The sequence below is a fragment of the Triturus cristatus genome, chromosome 9 (genome assembly GCF_964204655.1).
Source record: "Triturus cristatus chromosome 9, aTriCri1.1, whole genome shotgun sequence".
NCBI classification, from domain to species: Eukaryota; Metazoa; Chordata; class Amphibia; order Caudata; family Salamandridae; genus Triturus; species Triturus cristatus.
The window spans coordinates 1,188,884,971-1,188,905,516 of record NC_140592.1 but is presented as its reverse complement, the minus strand read 5'-3'; the positions used below and the strand labels follow the sequence as shown (position 1 = coordinate 1,188,905,516).

Genomic DNA, 20,546 nt, shown 5'->3' with positions numbered 1-20,546 from the left:
CTTAGAGAGGGCAAGCGCTATGGTAGCAGCTCTGTGCAGAAACAACATGTATTATTCCATACGTTTCCTCTGTGATATGTCGCGGTAGATGTTTTATTGATTTCAATTCATGCAAGTATTGGAACTAATTATATAGGGCTAAAGTCATGTAACTACTCATTAAACTGCTTTTGTTATAAAAAAAAATTGTACATTGGGCACTAATGTTACTTTTTCCCTGCTCTTGCTGCATACTGGTTATATTGATGTACATAAGTAATCAGGAGATAGTACAGTATTAATTTAGTAACTATGTAATCAGTAACACTTGTGATTACTTTTGTTTTCTTGTCATTAGTAATCGAGTTGCTTTCTTGGATAACTTAATCAACCCTGTTTCCAAAGGATACTGTATTGTGAACATGTCTGTTGTGAAGATTTTTCAGTTCTTGTGCAAACAAAGTAGCTAATAGACACCTCGTTCCCTCTGATCACTTACAGGTTGTGCAGCCTGACCCTGAAGAAGCTGTCCGTCATGAAGGAACTTGACAAAGAGCTGATCTCTGTCGTCATTGCGGTCAAAATGCAGGTAAAGCTTGTCTCGAAAATTGATGGTGACATTGTAACTAGCTACGTCATCAGTCTGCAGCTGGAGAAACCCAGCAGAGGCCAAGACTCGAATGGGAATGCTATGTTTTGGTTTGTCTAAGATCACACCCTGTGTCAGTGAGCACCTGGGACTTGAACCTGGAGGTTATAGTCCTGCCCAGGGTAATAAATGAAGCGAGAAGGTCTGTGTTGAATCTCTTTCGGTGTCCAGAAGAGCTGGTGTAAGTAACCAGCAGGTTTGCTGTGAGGATTAAAGTTCAGGCCTCCAGAATAAGATGCAATAATGGCGTGTAGTCCATATCCTATCTAGCTGCCATTCATATGGCAAGCCTGGAAATCTGTACTGCACATGTATGAAACTCCGAATTTAGTCATGTATTTATGTTATTGTAGAAAAACCTTTTTCCATGTTTCACCGCAAGCCTCACCTAAATTGTACCTACCACTCGTAACTTTATTCACCTTCCTATAAGTGTCCTATATATGTACACTTTGATCTCGCATTTATTTTTTAGAGCAGCTACCTGCATGACCTATTGTTGCGAATTCCTTGAAATCTACAGAGTGGGCTTTGGCTCCACACAGAGGAGTAGTCCTCGTTTAGCTTATCCTACTGGCTCTTTGGTGTATCATTCCGCCTTCTTTTCAGTGCTTGCATTGCAATGCATGAGGAACTATTTTACATGCCAAAAGTACTGCCAATCATCCACATTATAGTAGTTGTCTCCTAAATGGATTGTATACGTAAAGCAGTCCTTTTTAGGTATCGCCCGAGACCGCACACGCAATGCTACTTGCAAGACATTTTGTTTACTAACAAGGGTCTTAGAGCAAGCCATTGCTTACCATTGGTCGGCTTCATTGCCACTCTCATTTCCTTGCTTCTCTTTGGTCAGTACGTGCTGGCTTCACTTCCTCTTCTCAGAGCCCCACGATCAGTGCACTGCCAGGATGGGAGAGAGAGAGGCCTCTGGAGTTTGAAATGCCAGAAAATAGAACATTGTTGGTGTCGGCGGTGAATCAGATTGACTTGCCATTGGTCGAAAGTTGTGGCTGGAATTTGTGCAGGTCCTTGTTGTGGTATAATCTGTTTCAGCTCTAGGCCAGGCATTACAAGTCTTCTTTCTTGTTTGATGGATAGAAATAGAAAGAGGACGTGCAAAAGCTGACAGACTTAACCAGATCTGGCCCCGGCGCTGCTTGCGAGCAGAACTGCAGCTCTTTCGTCTGCTCCCATGAACAATGTATAAGTGGGAGGGAATGGTGCCCATGTAGGCAGGCGCATGTAGCTGGTCTCCCCCAAGAGATACAAAAAAGTGGTAATACAAAAAACACAAACATTTCCACCGTCCCCCTCCTCAGAAGATCACTGACTGAGTCCATCGACCTAAGTCCTCAAGCAGATCCTTGCAGAAGCAATTATTTTTACATCCGTTCCACACCAGTAGAGGTCAGACCTGTGCTGCTATTGGATATTGTCCATGACTGGCATAAAGCTAATCATTTGAGCCTCACTGGTTTTTCACACCTCCTTCCCCAATAACCTATCTGGCTGTGTTGATTGTCTATAGTTTGAACTCAGTTGCATTGATTGTGTAAGTTATATCAATCAATCAAGTATTTTTATAGCGCGGCTTATCACCCCTGGGGCTATCCAGGCGCTGAGGTTACGACGGCCTTGGTCGAAGTGACAGGTATGGAGCCCCTTCCTGAAGTCTGTGAGGGAGGGACGGAGAGGTTAGGAGGTGGAGGGGGAGGTCATTCCAGGTCTTGGCGGCGAGGAAGGAGAAGGAACAACCTCAGTTTTGACGAATGCGTGGGAGAGGAAGGCGGAGTGGAGTTGTCTGGCGGGTTGATGGAAGGTCAGGTGGTGATTGATGTAGGAGGGTCCAATGTTCTGGAGGGCCTTATATGCGAGGACCAGCAGCTTGAACTGGCGTCTATTCTGGACGGAAGCCAGTGGAGGCTTCTGAGGTGGGGGTGATGCTAGTCCCTTTGGGAAGGTTGAGGATGAGCCTGGCTGCGGTGTTCTGTATAGTTGGGAGTCGTTTGAAGAGCTGTGTGTTGGTTCCAACATAGAGTGCGTTTCAGTTGGAGAGGAGGGCTTGAGGACTGTTTTCCTAATGTTGATGGGAATCCATCTGATGATCTTACGGAGCATGCAGAGGATGTGGAAGCAGGAGAAGGACATATCGCTTCATGGTGATTTGGCTGTCGAGGTTGCAGGCGTGATCTGTGGGGTTGGTGTTGGTCCGAGAGCGTTGGGCCACCATGTGTTGTCCCAAGGTGAGGCATTGTTTCCTAAGATGAGCACTTTGTCTTGTCCGTGTTCAGCTTCACGCAGTTGGACCTCAGTCAATTGGTGACACTAGTCATGGCGTTCCAGACGATGGATTCTCGTGGTGGCAGGGTTTTCCGTGAGGAAGAGGATGAGTTGGGTGTCATTGGCATTATAAGATACTAATCCCTGTGAATAAACATTTTTCACACCTGTTTCTCAAGGTAACTCTTCGGGTATGCCATGAACTTCTGATTGTGATTACAAGACCTTGATTTTGGTGAATTTCACTTGGCAAACCTATTTAGTTTCTATTTTGCCGTAACTTTGGTGTTTAATAGTCTGACTGGAAATGAATGTATACTTTTTTCGAAGCACATTGATTCCTCAGTGCCTCTCAATGAGAATTCTAATCTTAAAAATGATTGCCAGCACAGGGAACAAATCATTTTGGCATTTTCTGACTTTTTAGGTCTGGCGTAGCCAAGACATTTCAATTTTTACTAAAATTATATGGAAGATTTACTTAGTAAAGGGACTTTCAGCCGGCTCTCTTCCTCCATTGGTCTGTGTCATTCACATTTTGCTTCGACCCACTACAGCAGACATCATGGGACAATAGTTCAGCCTACTTAAGACATTGGTTAACTTCACTTTGAGTGACTGCATTTTGTGCTTTCACAAAGAGCTTATCCGCACACAAGTACTCTTCATTGTCAGTGTTTTTGTATTACTTTAGTGCTGCCTTTGTGTTTAGAGCCTAATGTGATAGCAGGACGTGTTTGTTGTAACCAAGACACATTCCAGCTTTATCCGTTCCTGTCTCCTGTCAATGGTGTTGTAAATTGCTTTAGGAGGGCCTTGTGTTAATCTGATTACTGCTATTTCACAGCATAACAGATTGTGTCCATTTGAAACGATTCTGTGTTAAGTCATGCCTTCTTTCCTTCTTAACCTTTTTTCCCATTTTTCCCTTCTTTTTATTTCTTTCTTTCTCTTCTTTCCCTTCTTTCTTTCCCTCTTTGTTTCTTCCCCTTCTTCCCTTCCTTCTTTTTGCTGTCCTTTTTTCTTTCTTTCCTTACTTCTTTCTTTTTTGATTACCAGCCTTCCTTCCTTCTTTCTTGCCTTCTGCTTTCCTCCTTTCTTTCCTTTTTCTTTGCCTATTTTCTTCTTACCTTCTGTTTCTTGCCTTTTTCTTTCTATCCTTATTTCTTTCATTCTTTCCTTCTATCCTGCTTTCCTCCTTTCTTTCCTCCTGTCCTGCTTTCTTTCCTTCTCCTTTCTTACGTTCCTCCTTTCTTTCCCTAGTTCTTTCCTTCTTTCCTTCTTCTTCCTTTCCTTCTTTCTCAAAGGCAAGATGCTAGCAGCCAATGTCAGATTGCCATTTTTAGGTCAGTGTTAACCAAGACCTTTTGTTTTTACTAAAATTATTTAGACAACGTAGTTACTTATAGAGGTTTTCAGCCAGACGTCATCCACTGGTCTGCGGTTGGGTCAGCCCACTTCAGAAATTGGCTGACTTTACTACGGGTTACAGCATGCTGCCCTTTCACAAGGAGCACATCCACACGCAAAGTATATCCTTTCCATGACAGGTAGTACTACGCTAATGTGTGTGTGTGGTAGGGATTTTTATAGGATATTACCCTTCCCTCCGTTCTCTTGAAAGATTCTCCTCTGCCTTTGACGAGGGGCCCGTCCGCCATTAGAGTATGCTTTGGCGAGCGTGGGATGGCGGATGATGAAGCATGACAGGGGGGGGGAGGGGCCGGGGGTCATAAAGTTACCTTTTATAAATGCTCTTGACATATAGTGATATTTCACCTTGAATGCGGGGTCCATCCACACTTGAGGAATTCCTCACGAATTGGGTGGGTGAGCCTGAAATGTAGGCTTATGCTTTGTAAAGGGTACGTGTGTTTTATTGTGCATTCATATCCTCACCTGATATCTGCTGTGCGCATCCAAAGGGAGAATATTCATCTGTGCTTCCTTGTGTATGCTTAGATGGTTTGCGTCTCTGAAACTCGAGTGCTAGCGTGCGCCATCTTGTGGTGTGCGCTCAGCTGACGCATTCCCTGTGCCTCTGAGCAGAGGGTGCTTGCGTCTGATCATTTGTCATGTGTGGGAACCTTACACATGTCCTGTGCCTCAGAAAGGGTCATGAAACACTGTGCTCACCTGTCTCGTGTTCACACCTGAAACCCGCCACGTGCCTCTGAAAGGCGGGATACCACGTGCTCAGTGAAAGTGTGTTCTCACCTGAAACGTGACGTAGGCCCATGAGGGGCGCCGAGCGCGTGTGCTCACTTGCCGTGCCGCATGCCCTGGAAAGGGCGGGAATGGTGTGTTTTCACCTGGCTCACGCGTCGCTCGCTTGTTGCCTGCCTCGAATATTGAAAAGGTCTCCAATTACTAGATCTGGGTCACTCTCCACCTGTCAGCAGGGATTGTCAACATGTTTTCTCGCTCTGACTGCTCGAGGTCCATCTGTGCATCACAGCACGTGCAGGCTCACGCCGCCGTCGTGAATTGTTCGGAACGAAGAACATACGAACCAATGTATTTAAAAAACACATTTTTTCCAGTCACGTTGCTTTAATCTTAGTATCGCTTAGTGCGCAGTAGACTCTCCTTAGGCGGAACTCCAGGCTTCCTTCTAAACCCAGCCCTTTATTAACTGAGACGTTTTGTTTTGTCTTTTCACCTGATTAATGTTCCGTGAATTATTACACTGGTGTAGTTCCGTGCCTCATTTCTACAGCCACAGATGAACTTTGTCGCATTTGCCTCTAAAGCTGTTATTTTGTGTTTGGGGAACGGAAGTGGGTCACTGGCGCTTTCCTGGTGGGGGGGGTGTTTTTGTTCGAGAATATTGAAACCCACGCGGGAAGGCCCATTTCTCAAGCCGTGAAAGAGATATTGTTAGTTACAGGCTGGTGTTAATCCTGCCCAGTTGTTCTTGCCAAGAGAGAAAATGAAAGCCTTTAATCCTCGTGGTCCTCGTGTTTACCAAACCTTGGAGTCGGCTGGGGACCTGGTTCCTGCCGGAGTGCTCCGAGATAGCGAGACGCCCTCGGACACGTTGTGGGCTCCGTTATTGGAATGCTCTTGTAGGCGGCTCGGGGCCAGACATGCGTGCTGCGCTCCAGCTGTGATGGAAATGGGTATTTTCGGTACAAGGGTGACACCTGCAGGCGAAAGTCATACTGCAGCGCAACTAAATGTTTTAATACTGGGATGAAACCGTAGTCTATAGTACACGTCACTTTCAGCATTCCAGCCGCCGAAGTGCATTTAAAAAGTATGGGAACTGTAATCCGGTGTTAAGTGGGGGCGGGGTCAAAGGCGTGGCTAGAAGATTTTGAATTTCACCATTTTAAGTTCTGACTCTTCATTTGGTTAATGCAATCACTGCAGATATCTGTGTTTGTAACCAGAGAGCCTCGGAATTGAATCCTGGTTGGTGAAGACAGTTGTCTTTTAACAAAAAAAGCGGGGAAATTGTTTTTGATGAGTAAACAAAAAAAAGTATGGGGCATCATGCCCCACAGATCCCTTGATTCACCTTTAACTCAGAATGATTCTCTGCTTCTCCTAGGAGAGGGCTTTGCTCTTGCATAGCACTTCATTGCCCCCGCTCTCAAACCCATTAATTCTAGAGCCTCATTTAATACACATGTATTCTGTAAAAGTCATTTGTATTTTGTGGACCACCTTTGTATTAATAGGTTGGATCACAAAATACAGAATCGCAGTGGAACTCAATTCAACCTACCTCATGAATATTAATTTGGTACGTCGCAAATTGTGACCCACTGCGATTGGCTACAATTAGAGGCATGGTGGTCTGTTGAGGTCAGCAGGCTACTATGTCTCTGAATACTTTTTAATAAAGCAATCTTTTTTTCTTTTTTTTAATGCAGCTTGTTTTCTAAATGAAAAACAGGATGCGTTTAAAAATAAAAATTAAATGATTTATCAACCTGATTTATTAGTAAGCAGCGGAATCGAACACCACTGCCTACTCCCAAAAATGTTTTTTAAATATTCACAAAGAGGGACGGAATCCCTTAGGAACCTCTTCACATGTGTGAATGGGTTACCAATGCATTTGAAGTGGTGGTAAAATAGTCATGTTTTGCGATCAGATTTAAGTTGCAAAACATGGACACATCATAATAAATCTATATTTGGAAGGGACTCCCCTAACACGCCCCTTCTAAATACCGATTCATCATGTTTTCCTAAATTCGTTTAACAATTCAGAATACTGTTTCCAAATTGTTAAATCGAGTTTGTACATTTTTTTAAAAAAAGGAGGGATTTTAGCATTTGCAAACTTTCGGATGTACCAAATCAGGCGTTATGTGAACCCTAAATCTTTAGATTTAGCTAGCACAAATCACTGGGGACTACAAAGTCGGCGTGATAAAAAAAAATCCACCCCTTGGAGTCCGTGGCAGGGCAGCACTCCAGGCCCTGGGTGGGTGAGCGCTTCGATCATTTATGCGCCTTTTGAGAGATCTCTGAAAACTCTGAATCACAGGTTTAAATCTGGCTGGGTTCGTGTAGGCGTGCAAGCTAATAAAAAGATTAGCAACTTAGATCGAAATAATAAGTCTTGAATGTTACATTTTTCTGTTAGGCAACTCGTTTGTATTGCAGGGTGTGTCTATTGAAGGCAGCTGGTATTTTTCTCCATTTTCTTTCAATCATCTTATAATATCCTTTTTTCATTGTTAAGCCCATCAGTGTGCCAACTTGGTCTTCTCCCTCTCTTATTTTCGAAATTAGGAGTCTCCTGTAGGTTGTCAGGTTATCTTATATTATTATTATTTTTTTAAGTTCTCTGCTCTAGGTCAACTTTCTAAAGCACTGAGATGAAGAAGGGTGAATTGGATCAGAAAGGGATCTTAGAGTCAAGAGTCATCAAGAGTTTAGCAAAGAGAGGAAGGCTTAGCAGTAAGAGTGACATGACTCAAATATGCGTCTATTCTGCTGGAAGAGAAGTGGCCGCACAATGAGCCACTGCTAGGCAGGGCTTCGAGCACATAATGCGTTGAATCCACGAGGAGCAAGGTGACCCTGGATAAACTGCAGGAATATTTTTGAAAAACTGTGTTTGTGTAAGAGCTGTCAGTATCCACTTTTCAAAATATGACTGCCTGTTTTTAAAAAGTATCCTTTTTGATCAATTAGATTTTTCCTTTTTTAGAATTATATTCTTCAATGAAACGCTCAAATGGCAATAATGTATGAATAAAAATAAATTAATTTCATCTTGATAAACCTTAGTAGATAATAGTGATGGTAGTAATGCTTGAAACCGTTGCATGGAAATAATTTTGTTTAAAAAACAAAGCTGATTTCATTCACGTCATCAAAGAAAACGTATTGTCTGCTTCCACAATCGCAGCCCTCAAACATTTTGTGTTTGCGCACTTTTTCACGTCTATTATGGCGTGGCGCTCAAAGGCAGTTGGACAAGAATGGTAGTTGCCTGGCAGAGGGGAGCGAATGATCCGGAGACCGTAAAAGGGGAGAGGGCTGGGTCAATAAACATCTACAAAGATGGGTCTGTGGCAGGGACTTGGTGAGACGGGCGGGATACACGCAGCCCCCGCCCTCCCTCCCCAAGCATCCTCTAAGGAAAATCAAAAACGTAGAAAAGTGATGGGGAGGTTATGCTGGAATAGAGAGGGGTCCAGCCAGATTGTTGTTCCAGCAGCTGTGCTCATGCGTGAACCAGATTTATGCCAGCCCCAAAACATCCTTCCTTTCTTCTCCATGCATGGATGCCATAATGTTGGTCCCTGTCTACTGTGCTTCATTCATGGTCTGTGCAATCTCAATCACTTCCTTCCTCTCCATAACTTTTAACCCCTCCCCCCCCCCCCTCCTTCACATGGAAATCGTTTCACAATATGTTCAGAGCTCGAGGGCCGGGGTCTCTTTGCTAGAGGAAACTCTGTGCATGTGAGGTGCGAACTGAATGCTCCTTGGGTGTGAAGTGTAGAGTGACCCACTGCATTAGTTTATTTTGTTCCGTCACCAGAGTTGTGATTGCATCTGGTGTCTGGGGCAGGGGTGGTGTGGGAATCAGGCTGTGAGCTGCATGGGAATCGACCATTCGCCAAAGCAGCGGAGAGCTGATGGAGAGATGAATTGTAAGCTGGTGGGTTTTGTACCCATGTGTGTGAGGGTACCTAGATAGTGCAACCCTAGGTGGGAAGCATCAACGTGCTGCCGAGAGGGGTTCAGAGGGCTGCAGCCTGTCACCACTGACCTCAGGATTCTAATTTTCGGAGGGAATCTTAAAATGGCTTCCACTTGGGGCACTATCTTTACAGTGACCACAGGGGGCGGCTTGCTATCTGACTGGTGAGTGGGTCACTTCTGATTTATCTGAGTCACTAGAAGGTCTTAGAAGGGCGTAAGAGAAGTTAACCATAGCCCTGATTTTATCAGCCCACAAAGTTTAGACGCAAACAGATCTCTAACTTTAAGCGGCTCGTCCACCCCTATTGGCGCGGGAATTAGGGATGCGGGATTTGCTGCTGCACAGCCAGAAATAACCAAGCTGGGGTATGGAAGGTGATTGAGCAGTAAAGATGCCCTTACATTTTGTGTTTATCCTGTCACATTTGCTGTGCATTCAATGACAGAGGTCAAATGTCAGGCCATGTCTTATGCAAAGTGCGGCTTTTTCATTTAACTTTGAGGTTGGTGTATACTTTTCAGTCAAAGTGAGAAGAGTTTGTAAAGTGAACTGTGTGATAATTTTGCTGGAGTACAGAGAGCGTGTAAGGAAAGGCTGAAGGAAATATTTCTTTCTAACACAAAGCTAAAATCCTATAAATGGATTGTACAAATATTTGAAAATATATCTGCAGTTAAAACACAAATGAAGCATTTTTCTGTAATGCTGAAGTCTGATGGAAACAAAAAATGTTAATAAGATCAAAACAAATGAAGACACTTTACTTAGCAACATAAACATGATAATTAATCACTGAATCCCAATTTACAGTCATTGTGGCTTGTGCGCTTCATAGTTTTATCAGTAAAACTACATGTCTGTGAAAATGTAGTGGTCGTTTCAATGGGACAGGTACTGTGTGTAAATGACAGTGTGCTACCACACCATGGTATTGTAATATATTTGACAGTGTGCTACCACACCATGCTATTGTAATATATTTATGACAGTGTGCTACCACACCATGCTATTGTAATATAGTTATGACAGTGTGCTACCACACCATGCTATTGTAATATATTTATGACAGTGTGCTACCACACCATGCTATTGTAATATAGTTATGACAGTGTGCTACCACACCATGCTATTGTAATATAGTTATGACAGTGTGCTACCACACCATGCTATTGTAATATAGTTATGACAGTGTGCTACCACACCATGCTATTGTAATATATTTATGACAGTGTGCTACCACACCATGCTATTGTAATATAGTTATGACAGTGTGCTACCACACCATGCTATTGTAATATAGTTATGACAGTGTGCTACCACACCATGCTATTGTAATATAGTTATGACAGTGTGCTACCACACCATGGTATTGTAATATAGTTATGACAGTGTGCTACCACACCATGCTATTGTAATATATTTATGACAGTGTGCTACCACACCATGCTATTGTAATATAGTTATGACAGTGTGCTACCACACCATGCTATTGTAATATAGTTATGACAGTGTGCTACCACACCATGCTTTACTAATATATTTGACCGTGTGCTCCAAAACGCACCACCAGCACCAAACTGCACCCCACCACTCTCCCTCTGAATGGGCGGGGCTCATTTGCTTCACTTGTTCTTTGTGTGACGCTTGGATTTTTCACAATCCCTGTGACTTTAGTGATGCAACATTGATGGCAGCACCCCCACTAAAAATTGTTCCAGCACCACAGCCCGCCCCTCCCTAACGCGGTTTCTGCTCTGTGACTACGCCCTTAGAATGTAGTGCTCTCTGGAGGCATCCCCGTCTTTTCACACACTCCTGGTCTTTTAGTAATACTCCAGGGTAATAACTTGTGGGTGTGGTGAGGGGGGGGGGGAGGGGGGGGTCAGAACTCTTGTTAGCCCAGATTGTGTCCTGTCGCACGTTACATGTCAAAAACCTTCATTACTTACACTCCTGTGAGTGCAAAGTGCCTTAGATCCCAAGGGGAGAAGAAACCCCAGGGAGTGGGAGGGTCTGCTTTGTTCTAAACTTAAACAAGAAAATAAAAAGCAGGTTATTAAAGAAGTGGTTAATATTTGTGGTTTGTTTGATCTCAGCTACAGAAATGTCCTCCTCCTTAGTAGGGTGAAAGCTGGGCTTCTGAAAGACCTAGCTTGACTTGTGAGGCATTTATACCCACCCTGCAGTGTGCCAGGGCTGATTGTGTACTCACAGCGTGTTACTCGTCGCTAGCGTGGTGTCCTTGCCCTGGTACTGATGGTACTGTAAGCTCTTGTATGGTCCGCTTGTGCACCTGATGCAAATCTTTCTCCTGTTCTCCCACAGGGTTCCAAACGGATACTGCGGTCCCATGAGATCGTGCTGCCCCCCAGTGGACAAGTGGAAACAGACCTGGCACTAACGTTTTCACTGCAGGTAACCAGTATGTTTCTTTTCTCCCCAAACATTTACTTTTCCTTCCCAAAGGGGTGGTTTATGTCTCACCCACAGGTTACACAAATCGCAAATTTGCAACGAATGACTGCGTAGAAGTGAGATTTTCTTGCAGGGGCGTCACCGCAGACCAGCTGACCAGGTGTTGGTGAAGCTGAAAGCAAGGAAGGAAGCAGGCTCCAGGCACACCCACCTTTTTAGAGATGCGAGTTACCTCACTTCTCAAAGAATAAGAAAAATAATGTAGGGAATCGGTCGCCAGTTGTTATACAAGGACATGGTTTCTTACACCCAACAATCAAGTAGTTTCACCATCTGGTGCCTGTCCAACCACCCTTCGTCATCTGGATAGTTTGTGGCGTGGGTACTCACAAACATTTTCTGAGGGGCCAGAAAGTATGGTCTATGGTGTGCCCGAGGGCTACATTGATGCCAGCACGGTGGGACTGGGGCTTCGTCTTGGAAGGGACTTAAGTGGGCGTAGGGGAAGAGAGTCATGGTGTGGTCAGGGATTCATGGAGTTATTTTGAGGGTTTCATTCTATACTGGGCGCTAAATAAAGCCCCTAGTCTCTAGAAAAATCATAGTTTCACAATACAGTGTTATGCTGCATCCGAATCACTAACTGTACCGCACCTTGGGGTAAGCCTTTTCTGCTTGCTATTGCTACCATGGGAGAGTCAAGTGTAAAAAGGAAGTAACTGGATTACTTGAATTGGAATGAAATAGAATTACACAATGTGACACCAGAAAACCTAGTGTCCGTTCCGGCATCCCCACTTGACTAAATTGCGTGATCCTATGCAATTGGCCAATTTCACTTTGCCTCCTTTTTTTCATTATGACATATAAACCTTGAAATACATGAGTTCAGGATATACGCTGTACAAAACCTTCTCTTGTGTTTAATTTATAAACTATAATGTTGTCCATGATTAATAGTAACCCAGTCGGTTACTACTTGACAAGTGAATTGCCTCTTACTTCACTATTAGCACTATTGTCAGGGTGGGAGGAGGCATGAATGTTTCTAGATTAATTTTTTTAAACTATCAATTTTAAAACCATGCTTCCGAATGCATGGATGTAATCTAATGTTCTAAGGTGAAATGCTTCTGCATGTTACTAAAATATATATATTTTTTTTTATTATGAAGAGACCGCATCATCTTTTACACGTTGCTAGATGCCTTAAAAAATGAATGTGTTCCTAAAGTTAAATGGTATAGCACACCTTCTTTGTTTATTTTCTTTTACTTAAGTTAGTTTGTAAATAAAGATTGCCAATTTATTTAATAACTTTCTGAATGTTAGTGCTCTCTTAAGTAAACAGCAGCCCAGTGCTGTCGTTCAGCAAGGGGCGACAAATGCAATAGGAACAATTGATGGACAGAATGCAGAACAATGTCATACATCCACACCAGTGCAGAGATCTGGGCCTAAATCCATCGTTTTTGCTCCCCATGCCATTCCAGATTGAACCCAGCCATATGCAAATCAGTCTTGACCCTGCGCCCAATGGGAACAGTCCAGCTAGAACTGCCAGGCCAGTCCCCAAGGTGGCAGGGTATGCCCAGACATGGGTCCCTTGCTTACTTTCCTCCTGGATTCAGCTAGCCTGGCTGATGAGGGGTGTTACACCGAAACTGGTCCTAGGATGCTTGTTTCTGGTCCAGGGCGGACCTGGTTTGGCAGTTCGGCTGGACTGTTCCCATGAGGCACAGGGTCAAGACTGATTTGCATATAGCTGGGTCTAAACTGAGGTGGCGAAGTGAGCTAAAAAAAAATGATGGATTCAACCCAGATCTGTGACTGGGGGTGAGTGTCTGAAAAGTTTCAGAGCTCCATCCTTCATCTCCTTGTGTTTGCTTTGTTCAGTAAGGAGCCACATATGACGATCAATAGGGCCACATGCGACCCCCGGTCCGCACTTTGCATACCATTGGTTTTTGGGATCCTTCCATCTACTCTTGACGGTGCTTTGTGGCGCAATCATTTCATCTGAACACCTGTCACTCCTTCCTTTGCTCGTGAAAGAAATAATGAACCGCTGCCTTCAATACAGACTAGTCCATTTGTATAGCATCGCTGGGCGAGATATCGCTTTGAATGTAGCGGCAATCCGCATAAACCCTACTACTGACTTGATTCACCAAAGAGTTCTCCGCAAACTTCAAAGGTACGACTGAGGAAAGCCCAGAAGGGGTGACAGAAGGCTGGAATGCATCCATCAGTAAGAGAGTTTTCTGCTAGCAGTAGCTCTTTTTAGGTTACAGATGACATGCATGTGATTGTAGTAGGGTAAATTGAATCCGAAATATTGGTGGGTCACCTCCTGACCACCATGTCAAAGGACAAAATATTGAGCAGGTAAGTGCGCAGACGGAGGTGAGGATTTACCATTCTTAGCTCCGCTTCTAGGTACCTTGAATGAATGAATGAATAAATAAATATATATATATATATCATTTTGTATCTTGGCGATATATAAAATGTGTTCCGCCGATATTTTGGATTCCCAGCCTACACAATGCATGTTGTACATAAACCAATAGCAACCAGTGTCCCTTTAATGAGGAAGGGAAACCAATCCTGTCTGCAAAGATAGCCTGGTGGAGGCCGGCTGGCTGCACAGTGCCATCACAATCGTATCCACCAAGTCAAAAATCCATGTGAGCAAACGTAATGTAGCCAAAGAGAAGGTGTGTGTAGGAAGGTGGATATCTGACTATGGTTACCCCCAAATTTTTGCCTAGTGTCTAGCTGGTTTTTCAACTTAGTTGGCCTGAGATCCTGCCATTCAGGACCTCAGCCCATCTGCTCTCTCTTTAAAATGGACTCCATGTACCCTAGGTACATACCCAATTGGTTGGATCACCCTGTCAGCCCCTGTACCAGTGTACACTAGGTACCCAGGGCATTGGTGTATCTAAGGCCTGCCAGGGGCTGAAGCATGTATTATGCCACCCCAGGCTTGGCCTAACAAATTTGGCACAACTGGCTGATCACTCAGCTGGGGTAAGTTGGTGTAACCACCTCTTACGTAGGTGTAGTATACCTATACCTAACCTTAAATGGGACACCTGGTAACCTATAAGTCACTCCTATGGCAGGCCTTAACAATCCTGAAGGCAGAGTGCTTGGTTCCATGTGAGATGGTGCTCTGGCATGAGCTGAGCCTGTCTGCAGTGGTCGGAACAACTTCCTTCTACTGTTTCCAGATATCGTCATACCATATACTCTTAAGTGCATTATGAACCTCGCGGTTAAATGCTAACTTTGGTTTGGCTTTATCAAAACATGTCGAGTAAGGTGTCATACGAATTGGAATACTAACCCCTCGCCAATTCTGGCGACGGGGTTAGCATTCCACCCTTCTAGAGGGACACGACATGTACAGTACCTGAAACCCGGGTAAAATCAGACATAGCCTCAGCTCCACAAAATGGATGCTGCCACCACAGACACAAGTCTGCCCTCCTGCTGCTGGGAGTCCTTCCATCTTGGGAGGTGTGGACAAAGGGTTTCCTGCCAGGGGAGGTGCATGCACCACCCCAGACAGGATTTTGTGTATTGGTCAGGTAGGGCTTGAAAGAAACCAGACATGCCTGAGGCTCACAAGGAGCCTCGGTGCATATGCCAGTTCAATCCGGTCCTGGGGCACACCAGTCCCGGGCCTGGGGCGAGCTGGACAAAGGATTGGGGGTGTAACCACCCCCCTTCCTGGTCCCACCCTTAGGGAGGGACCTAGCAGGTAGTCCGGCCCCTAGAATCCGCTTAAAGGTAGGAGCTGTGTCCTAAGACTTCAGACATCCTGGAATCAACTTGAAACTAAGAAGAAGACGGGAACTTCGACGCTCTGCCGCACAGAGGACTGAAGCCAATCTCCCCTGTGGTCAGGGAGTGACCACCTTGCTAACGCAAGCACCATCCAGCAAATCAACGTCTGCTTTGCCGCCGCCTCCCGCCGGAGCCCGAGCCCAGAGACTGACAAGACCTGGACCTCCAGACCTCTCACCGCCCGATCCACAGCCCCTGAAAAGAGGAGGCCCGTGGAGGCACCGAGACACGTGGAGCCAGCCATCTTGGAACGACTACGACAAGCTGATAAGTGCAACAACCGAGGCTCCCTCCAAGTTGTGCTTTGGGATCTGAGAAGCCCAACCCTCGAGCAGCATCTGCACCAAAGGTGAGCCCTCCAGCATCTCCACGATCGGCGTGGGGCCCTTCTGCATTTTGCCACTCGACGCGCCTAACCGGTTGCTGGCCCGCTGGCTAGTGGCCATCTTGGCGACGAACTACGAAAACTACACCGCTGGTCTGGTTGCTCCAGACTGGCCCTTGCTCCCCTCCAAAGGAGCAATCCCTCTGACCTTGCTGGTCAGAACTATCAGCTTATTTCATCTCCTACAACAATTGCTTTTGCCAAGGCTTGTTTGCTTCGATCAAGTCGCCGACAGCGAGAGCCTGCGTGGGACAGCTCGTGACTCGACTCCTGGACGTCGTCGACCTTTAGGGACCACGTGGCTGCAGAGACAAGCTACACCTTCCTTCCTGTTTGCACCCAACATCGCCTGGTACCCACCTGGTGCCACGCTGGTCACTGGCTAGTGACTGTGAACACTGTCCCCTCTGCTTACAGGTCTTCAACATCTCCGATCCACTCTTGGATCCACTGCATCTCTTCCGGACCGGTCGCCTGCAGCATCTTTGTCCACAGGCTCCACTGAACCGATAGAAGAAACCCGACGCACTTCGAGGCCTATGCACCCGCTTCCTGTGGGTGAGGTAAAGCTGGCACTCCGGTGCCCAAGTGTAGAGAATCATCTCTAGTGTCTGTGTTTCCAATCTTAAGTTCCTAGTCCATCCGGAAGATCCTCTTTGCAGTAACTTTGTACTTTTTACGCACCCATTGAAACCTATGGGAGCTCGCGTGTGACTATTTGCTCTGCACACGCAACCCGTGGACCTCCTGGTCACTAACTGAAGTTAGCTCCTTGTAGGCCCAGCGATTCTAGAGGCCCTAGGCCTTTTCCCTTTTCTGTTCGTGGTACTTATACCACTATTTTAGTATATGGTTTGAGCGGCCACCAGGGCCTATCCATATAAAGTGCAACTTCTGTGTATTCTATTGTAATCTTGTTTGACGATTTGTGCTCCTGTGCTCATAAAGAGACTAGGGGTTACTTTGAGAAATAAATACATATATATTTTGAATATATATCTGTGTGGTGTCCTTTCATTGGTATAAAAGGGGGTTGCATTTGGTAAAACAGCTTGCTTAACACGCTTCACGAGTTTAGCCTCAAAGACTGCTTAGCCTACGCTACCACTAGGGCAGCTAGTCCGAAAAGGTTGACTTACAACCACACCATAAGGGTTGCTTGGCATGGTACAAGGTGGTCACTAGAACTAGTGAACAGCATATACCAGGCCAACTTCTCACAGTGTCCATCAGGGGGAAACGTCCTGGGCCATAGTTAAGAATGTCTGCAACTTGAATAAAGAACATCAAAGTCCAAAAGTTGTAAAAGGCAAAAGGAGGATCCGTTTGCCGAAAGGGGTGGAAATTGATTTTGTGCATGCCAGAAGGAGAATTACAGGGCAAAAGCAGCAGGAATCCAGCCAATGAACACTTGAGGTTGGTGCACAGGACAATTTGGGACCAATAGACACAAGAAAATCCTCAGTGAGCCTCTGATGTGTTGCACTGGCAAAGGATCCGGCAGAGAAAGCCTGGTAAAGTCTTGCCGGGGAGACTTTAGGAGGGAAAAGGTAACGGTGCACAGAGAAAACAGATTGTAGAGCGACCTTTTCAACTTAAACTAAGCACAAAGATGTTCCTGTCCTGTAGGAGGAAACAATACAATAACAGCTTAATTTTAAATCTTGACAAAGGTACAAATCTACCAAAACCTAAGCTTGCAACAGATGTTGGATGGGATTAAGTATATCTGTCCTTAAAGAAAGTTGTCTTGAGGCCGTATCTCTGATAACCTCATGTGTAAAATATAAAAAACCTCTGAGAGGGCACTGCCCGCCCCCGAAAGTGTCAGCCTTTTTGACACCAGTGAATTGGGATTGACCACAAGGAGAAAAAACCCAGTTGATCATCTTTAAGCAAATCTGGATCAGTGGAACCAGTACATATCTCCTCTTCCTCTGCTGTGGAACAACAAGGAGTAGGCTGCGGAGAAAGGCTATACGGAAAAATAAACTATGAAAACGCGACCACTGTCTACAGAAGAACCAATAGCTTGAAATCACGGTCGGATATCTGAGAAACCGGCTGCACAGAGGCAAAGATGAAGGCGCTTTGAGAGCAATCGTAGTCCATGATGTAGGCGAGGTGAGTTCTTTAGTTCTCAACTGTTATTAAGACTGGCTTAAGCCAATTGACCAAAGTCCACAGAATCCCCACATGATTACAAATTGAAGTTTATGCTGTTGTCCCTCCTCTTACTTTTGTCTTATTTTTGCCACTGTTCACAACTCTTTTCGTGTTCTCTTTACTTCTCTTACTTTTAGAAAGGTATGAATGACCTGATTCTAAATACACTTTTTATTTTTACTAAAAGGCTTGTCTCATTGATTACTAATAACAAATACTAGTGTTCTTTTTTTCAACAGTCATTAATAGTTCCCTTTTTACTGCAGTATCCACATTTCTTAAAAAGGGAAGGAAATAAGCTTCAGATCATGCTGCAGAGGAGAAAACGCTACAAGAATCGAACCATTCTGGGATACAAGACCCTGGCAGTGGGATCCATCAACATGGCTGAGGTAGGAACGCGCTAGAGCAGGCCAGATCAGCGCCTAGCTCAGGCTCTGGACAGATCAGCATATAGTGCTCGTTACTCATGCTGTGGACAGATCAGCATGTAGTGCGCGTTGCTCAGGCTGTGGACAGATCAGCGCATATTGTGCGTTTCTCAGGCTGTGGATAGATCAGCATATTGTGCAAGTTACTCAGGCTGTGAACAGATCAGCGCATATTGTGCGTTTCTCAGGCTGTGGATAGATCAGCGTATAGTGCACGTTACTTAGGCTGTGGACAGATCAGCGTGTAGTGCACGTTACTCAGGCTGTGGACAGATCAGCGCATATTGCGCGTTTCTCAGGCTGTGGATAGATCAGCTTATAGTGCGCGTTGTTCAGGCTGTGAGCAGGTCAGTGTGTATTGCGTGTTACTCAGGTTGTGGACAGATCAGCGTGTAGTGCGCGTTACTCATGCTGTGGACAGATCAGCGCATATTGTGTGTTTCTCAGGCTGTGGACAGATCAGCGTGTAGTGCGCGTTACTCAGGCTGTGTACAGATCAGCGTAGATTGTGCGTTTCTCAGGCTGTGGACAGATCAGCGTATAGTGCATGTTACTCAGGCTGTGTACAGATCAGCGTATATTGTGCGTTTTTCAGGCTGTGGATAGATCAGCGTATAGTGCGCGTTGTTCAGGCTGTGAGCAGGTCAGTGTGTATTGCGCGTTACTCAGGCTGCGTATAGATCAGCATATAGTGCCCGTATCTGCACTGAGCCAGGTGAGCTGGTACCAGGGTAGGGCCTTTATAGCACGTAGATGTAACCATTGTAGACATGCATGATGGGGGAATCTAAAGCGGCAGCCTGTATATTGTGGTTTTAGTGTTTACCTTCTGGATACCACAGATTACACACTGCTAATGGCTATCAAAGAGTACAGAGCAACATGGGTAGTGACATGCCTTGAGGGAGTGTGAATTAGACTTTCTGATGGATTTATTTGTGATGATGATGTTTGTTTATATGGCCTGTGTTGAAAATTGGTTGTTATCCCCCTTTTTACATGGTTCTTCATATTAAAGGTAGTAGAGGAGAAATGTCATAGTAACGAGCCAAGGATCCTATGCTCGGACACTTGTACATCATAGTGAGGGGAGAGGGACTAGGTTGGTGCTATTGTTAGATTTGAAGATCTAGCTTTCTCAGACATAAGGAGTTTTTGAATTTGCAAGAGGTAATAGTACATGCCATGCGTTGACATATGTGTGAATGCAGGTAAGTAGACTTTGGATGACTGAATGGATTTCATGGTGCGCCCTGCATCGCATTTTGCAATGGAGGGCACACGACTAAAACCGTATTTTTGGTGTGACATTGCATGTGTTGTCGGTATGCAGAGTCACTCATTACTTTCTCAGCTTGCTGTACGCAGTGCTGCATAGCATGTACAGGCAAGAGGGCATTTTTGTGGAACATGCATGAGGTTGTCACAATGTCCCCCTTGCCTCATCACCACACTTATCCAAATCATCTTCACAAGGCCGCATCTCCCATGTGCCAATATGAGTATGATGTGTGAATGTGACTGTTCACGTTCACGAGTAAGCATGCCAGCAACAAGCTCAGCACACCTGCAACATTGCACATGTGTCTGGCTCGTGTGCAAGGTTGTGTGTGGCCCTCCAAGTCACCCTTGTTGGCCACGCACATCCTTGCACACAAGTCAGACACGTGCTATTTTGAAGGTGTGCTGGTCTTGCTGTTGGCATGCTTACTCGTGCACGTGATCAGTCACATTCACACTGCATACTCATTTTGGCACATGGGAGTTGCGGCCTTGTGAAGATGATTTGGATATGGGTTGTGATGGTGCAAGGGGTGCATTTTGGCAACATGCTGCGTCTCTATGTGACTACAGTGCTCTTGCTCGGGAGAAACTGCACCGCTGTTTTACCCATGCCAGACACAGAACTGGCCACCCCAGCATCAGCCGTCTGTGCCTGTGGTTGTCTTTCCTTCCAGTTACTTTAGTTTCTACTTGAATTTTTTTTAAATAAGTAGTTGCTTTATATAATTTCTGAGCTATGGAACAAAGTGGGTGCTATTATTTTTGTGGTTCTGTGTATCTCTTTAGATGTTTTTAAAACTGGTAATGTGCAGCATTTAAGCTGCATTGGTGTGCTTTAACACACCGTATAGGTACAGCGATTAGTAGTGTACATTGATATAGTGCAATTTATGAAAATTAAACAGTTCAGACTGATGC

General features: G+C 45.0%; 2 protein-coding genes across 15 annotated transcripts in view; both read left to right on the top strand.

The window, feature by feature from the left end:
- Positions 1 to 20,546, top strand: part of PACS2 (phosphofurin acidic cluster sorting protein 2) — a 456,225-nt gene that overhangs the window by 305,010 nt on the left and 130,669 nt on the right. For all 14 annotated transcript variants that reach the window (XM_085627187.1, XM_085627181.1, XM_085627184.1 and 11 more), the window contains exons 2-4: positions 481 to 568; positions 11,415 to 11,504; positions 18,180 to 18,305. In XM_085627187.1, coding sequence (XP_085483313.1) covers positions 481 to 568; positions 11,415 to 11,504; positions 18,180 to 18,305 — 304 coding nt within the window. The remainder of the gene's footprint in view (positions 1 to 480; positions 569 to 11,414; positions 11,505 to 18,179; positions 18,306 to 20,546) is intronic.
- Positions 1 to 20,546, top strand: part of LOC146799603 (uncharacterized) — an 889,638-nt gene that overhangs the window by 843,227 nt on the left and 25,865 nt on the right. The window lies entirely within an intron of this gene.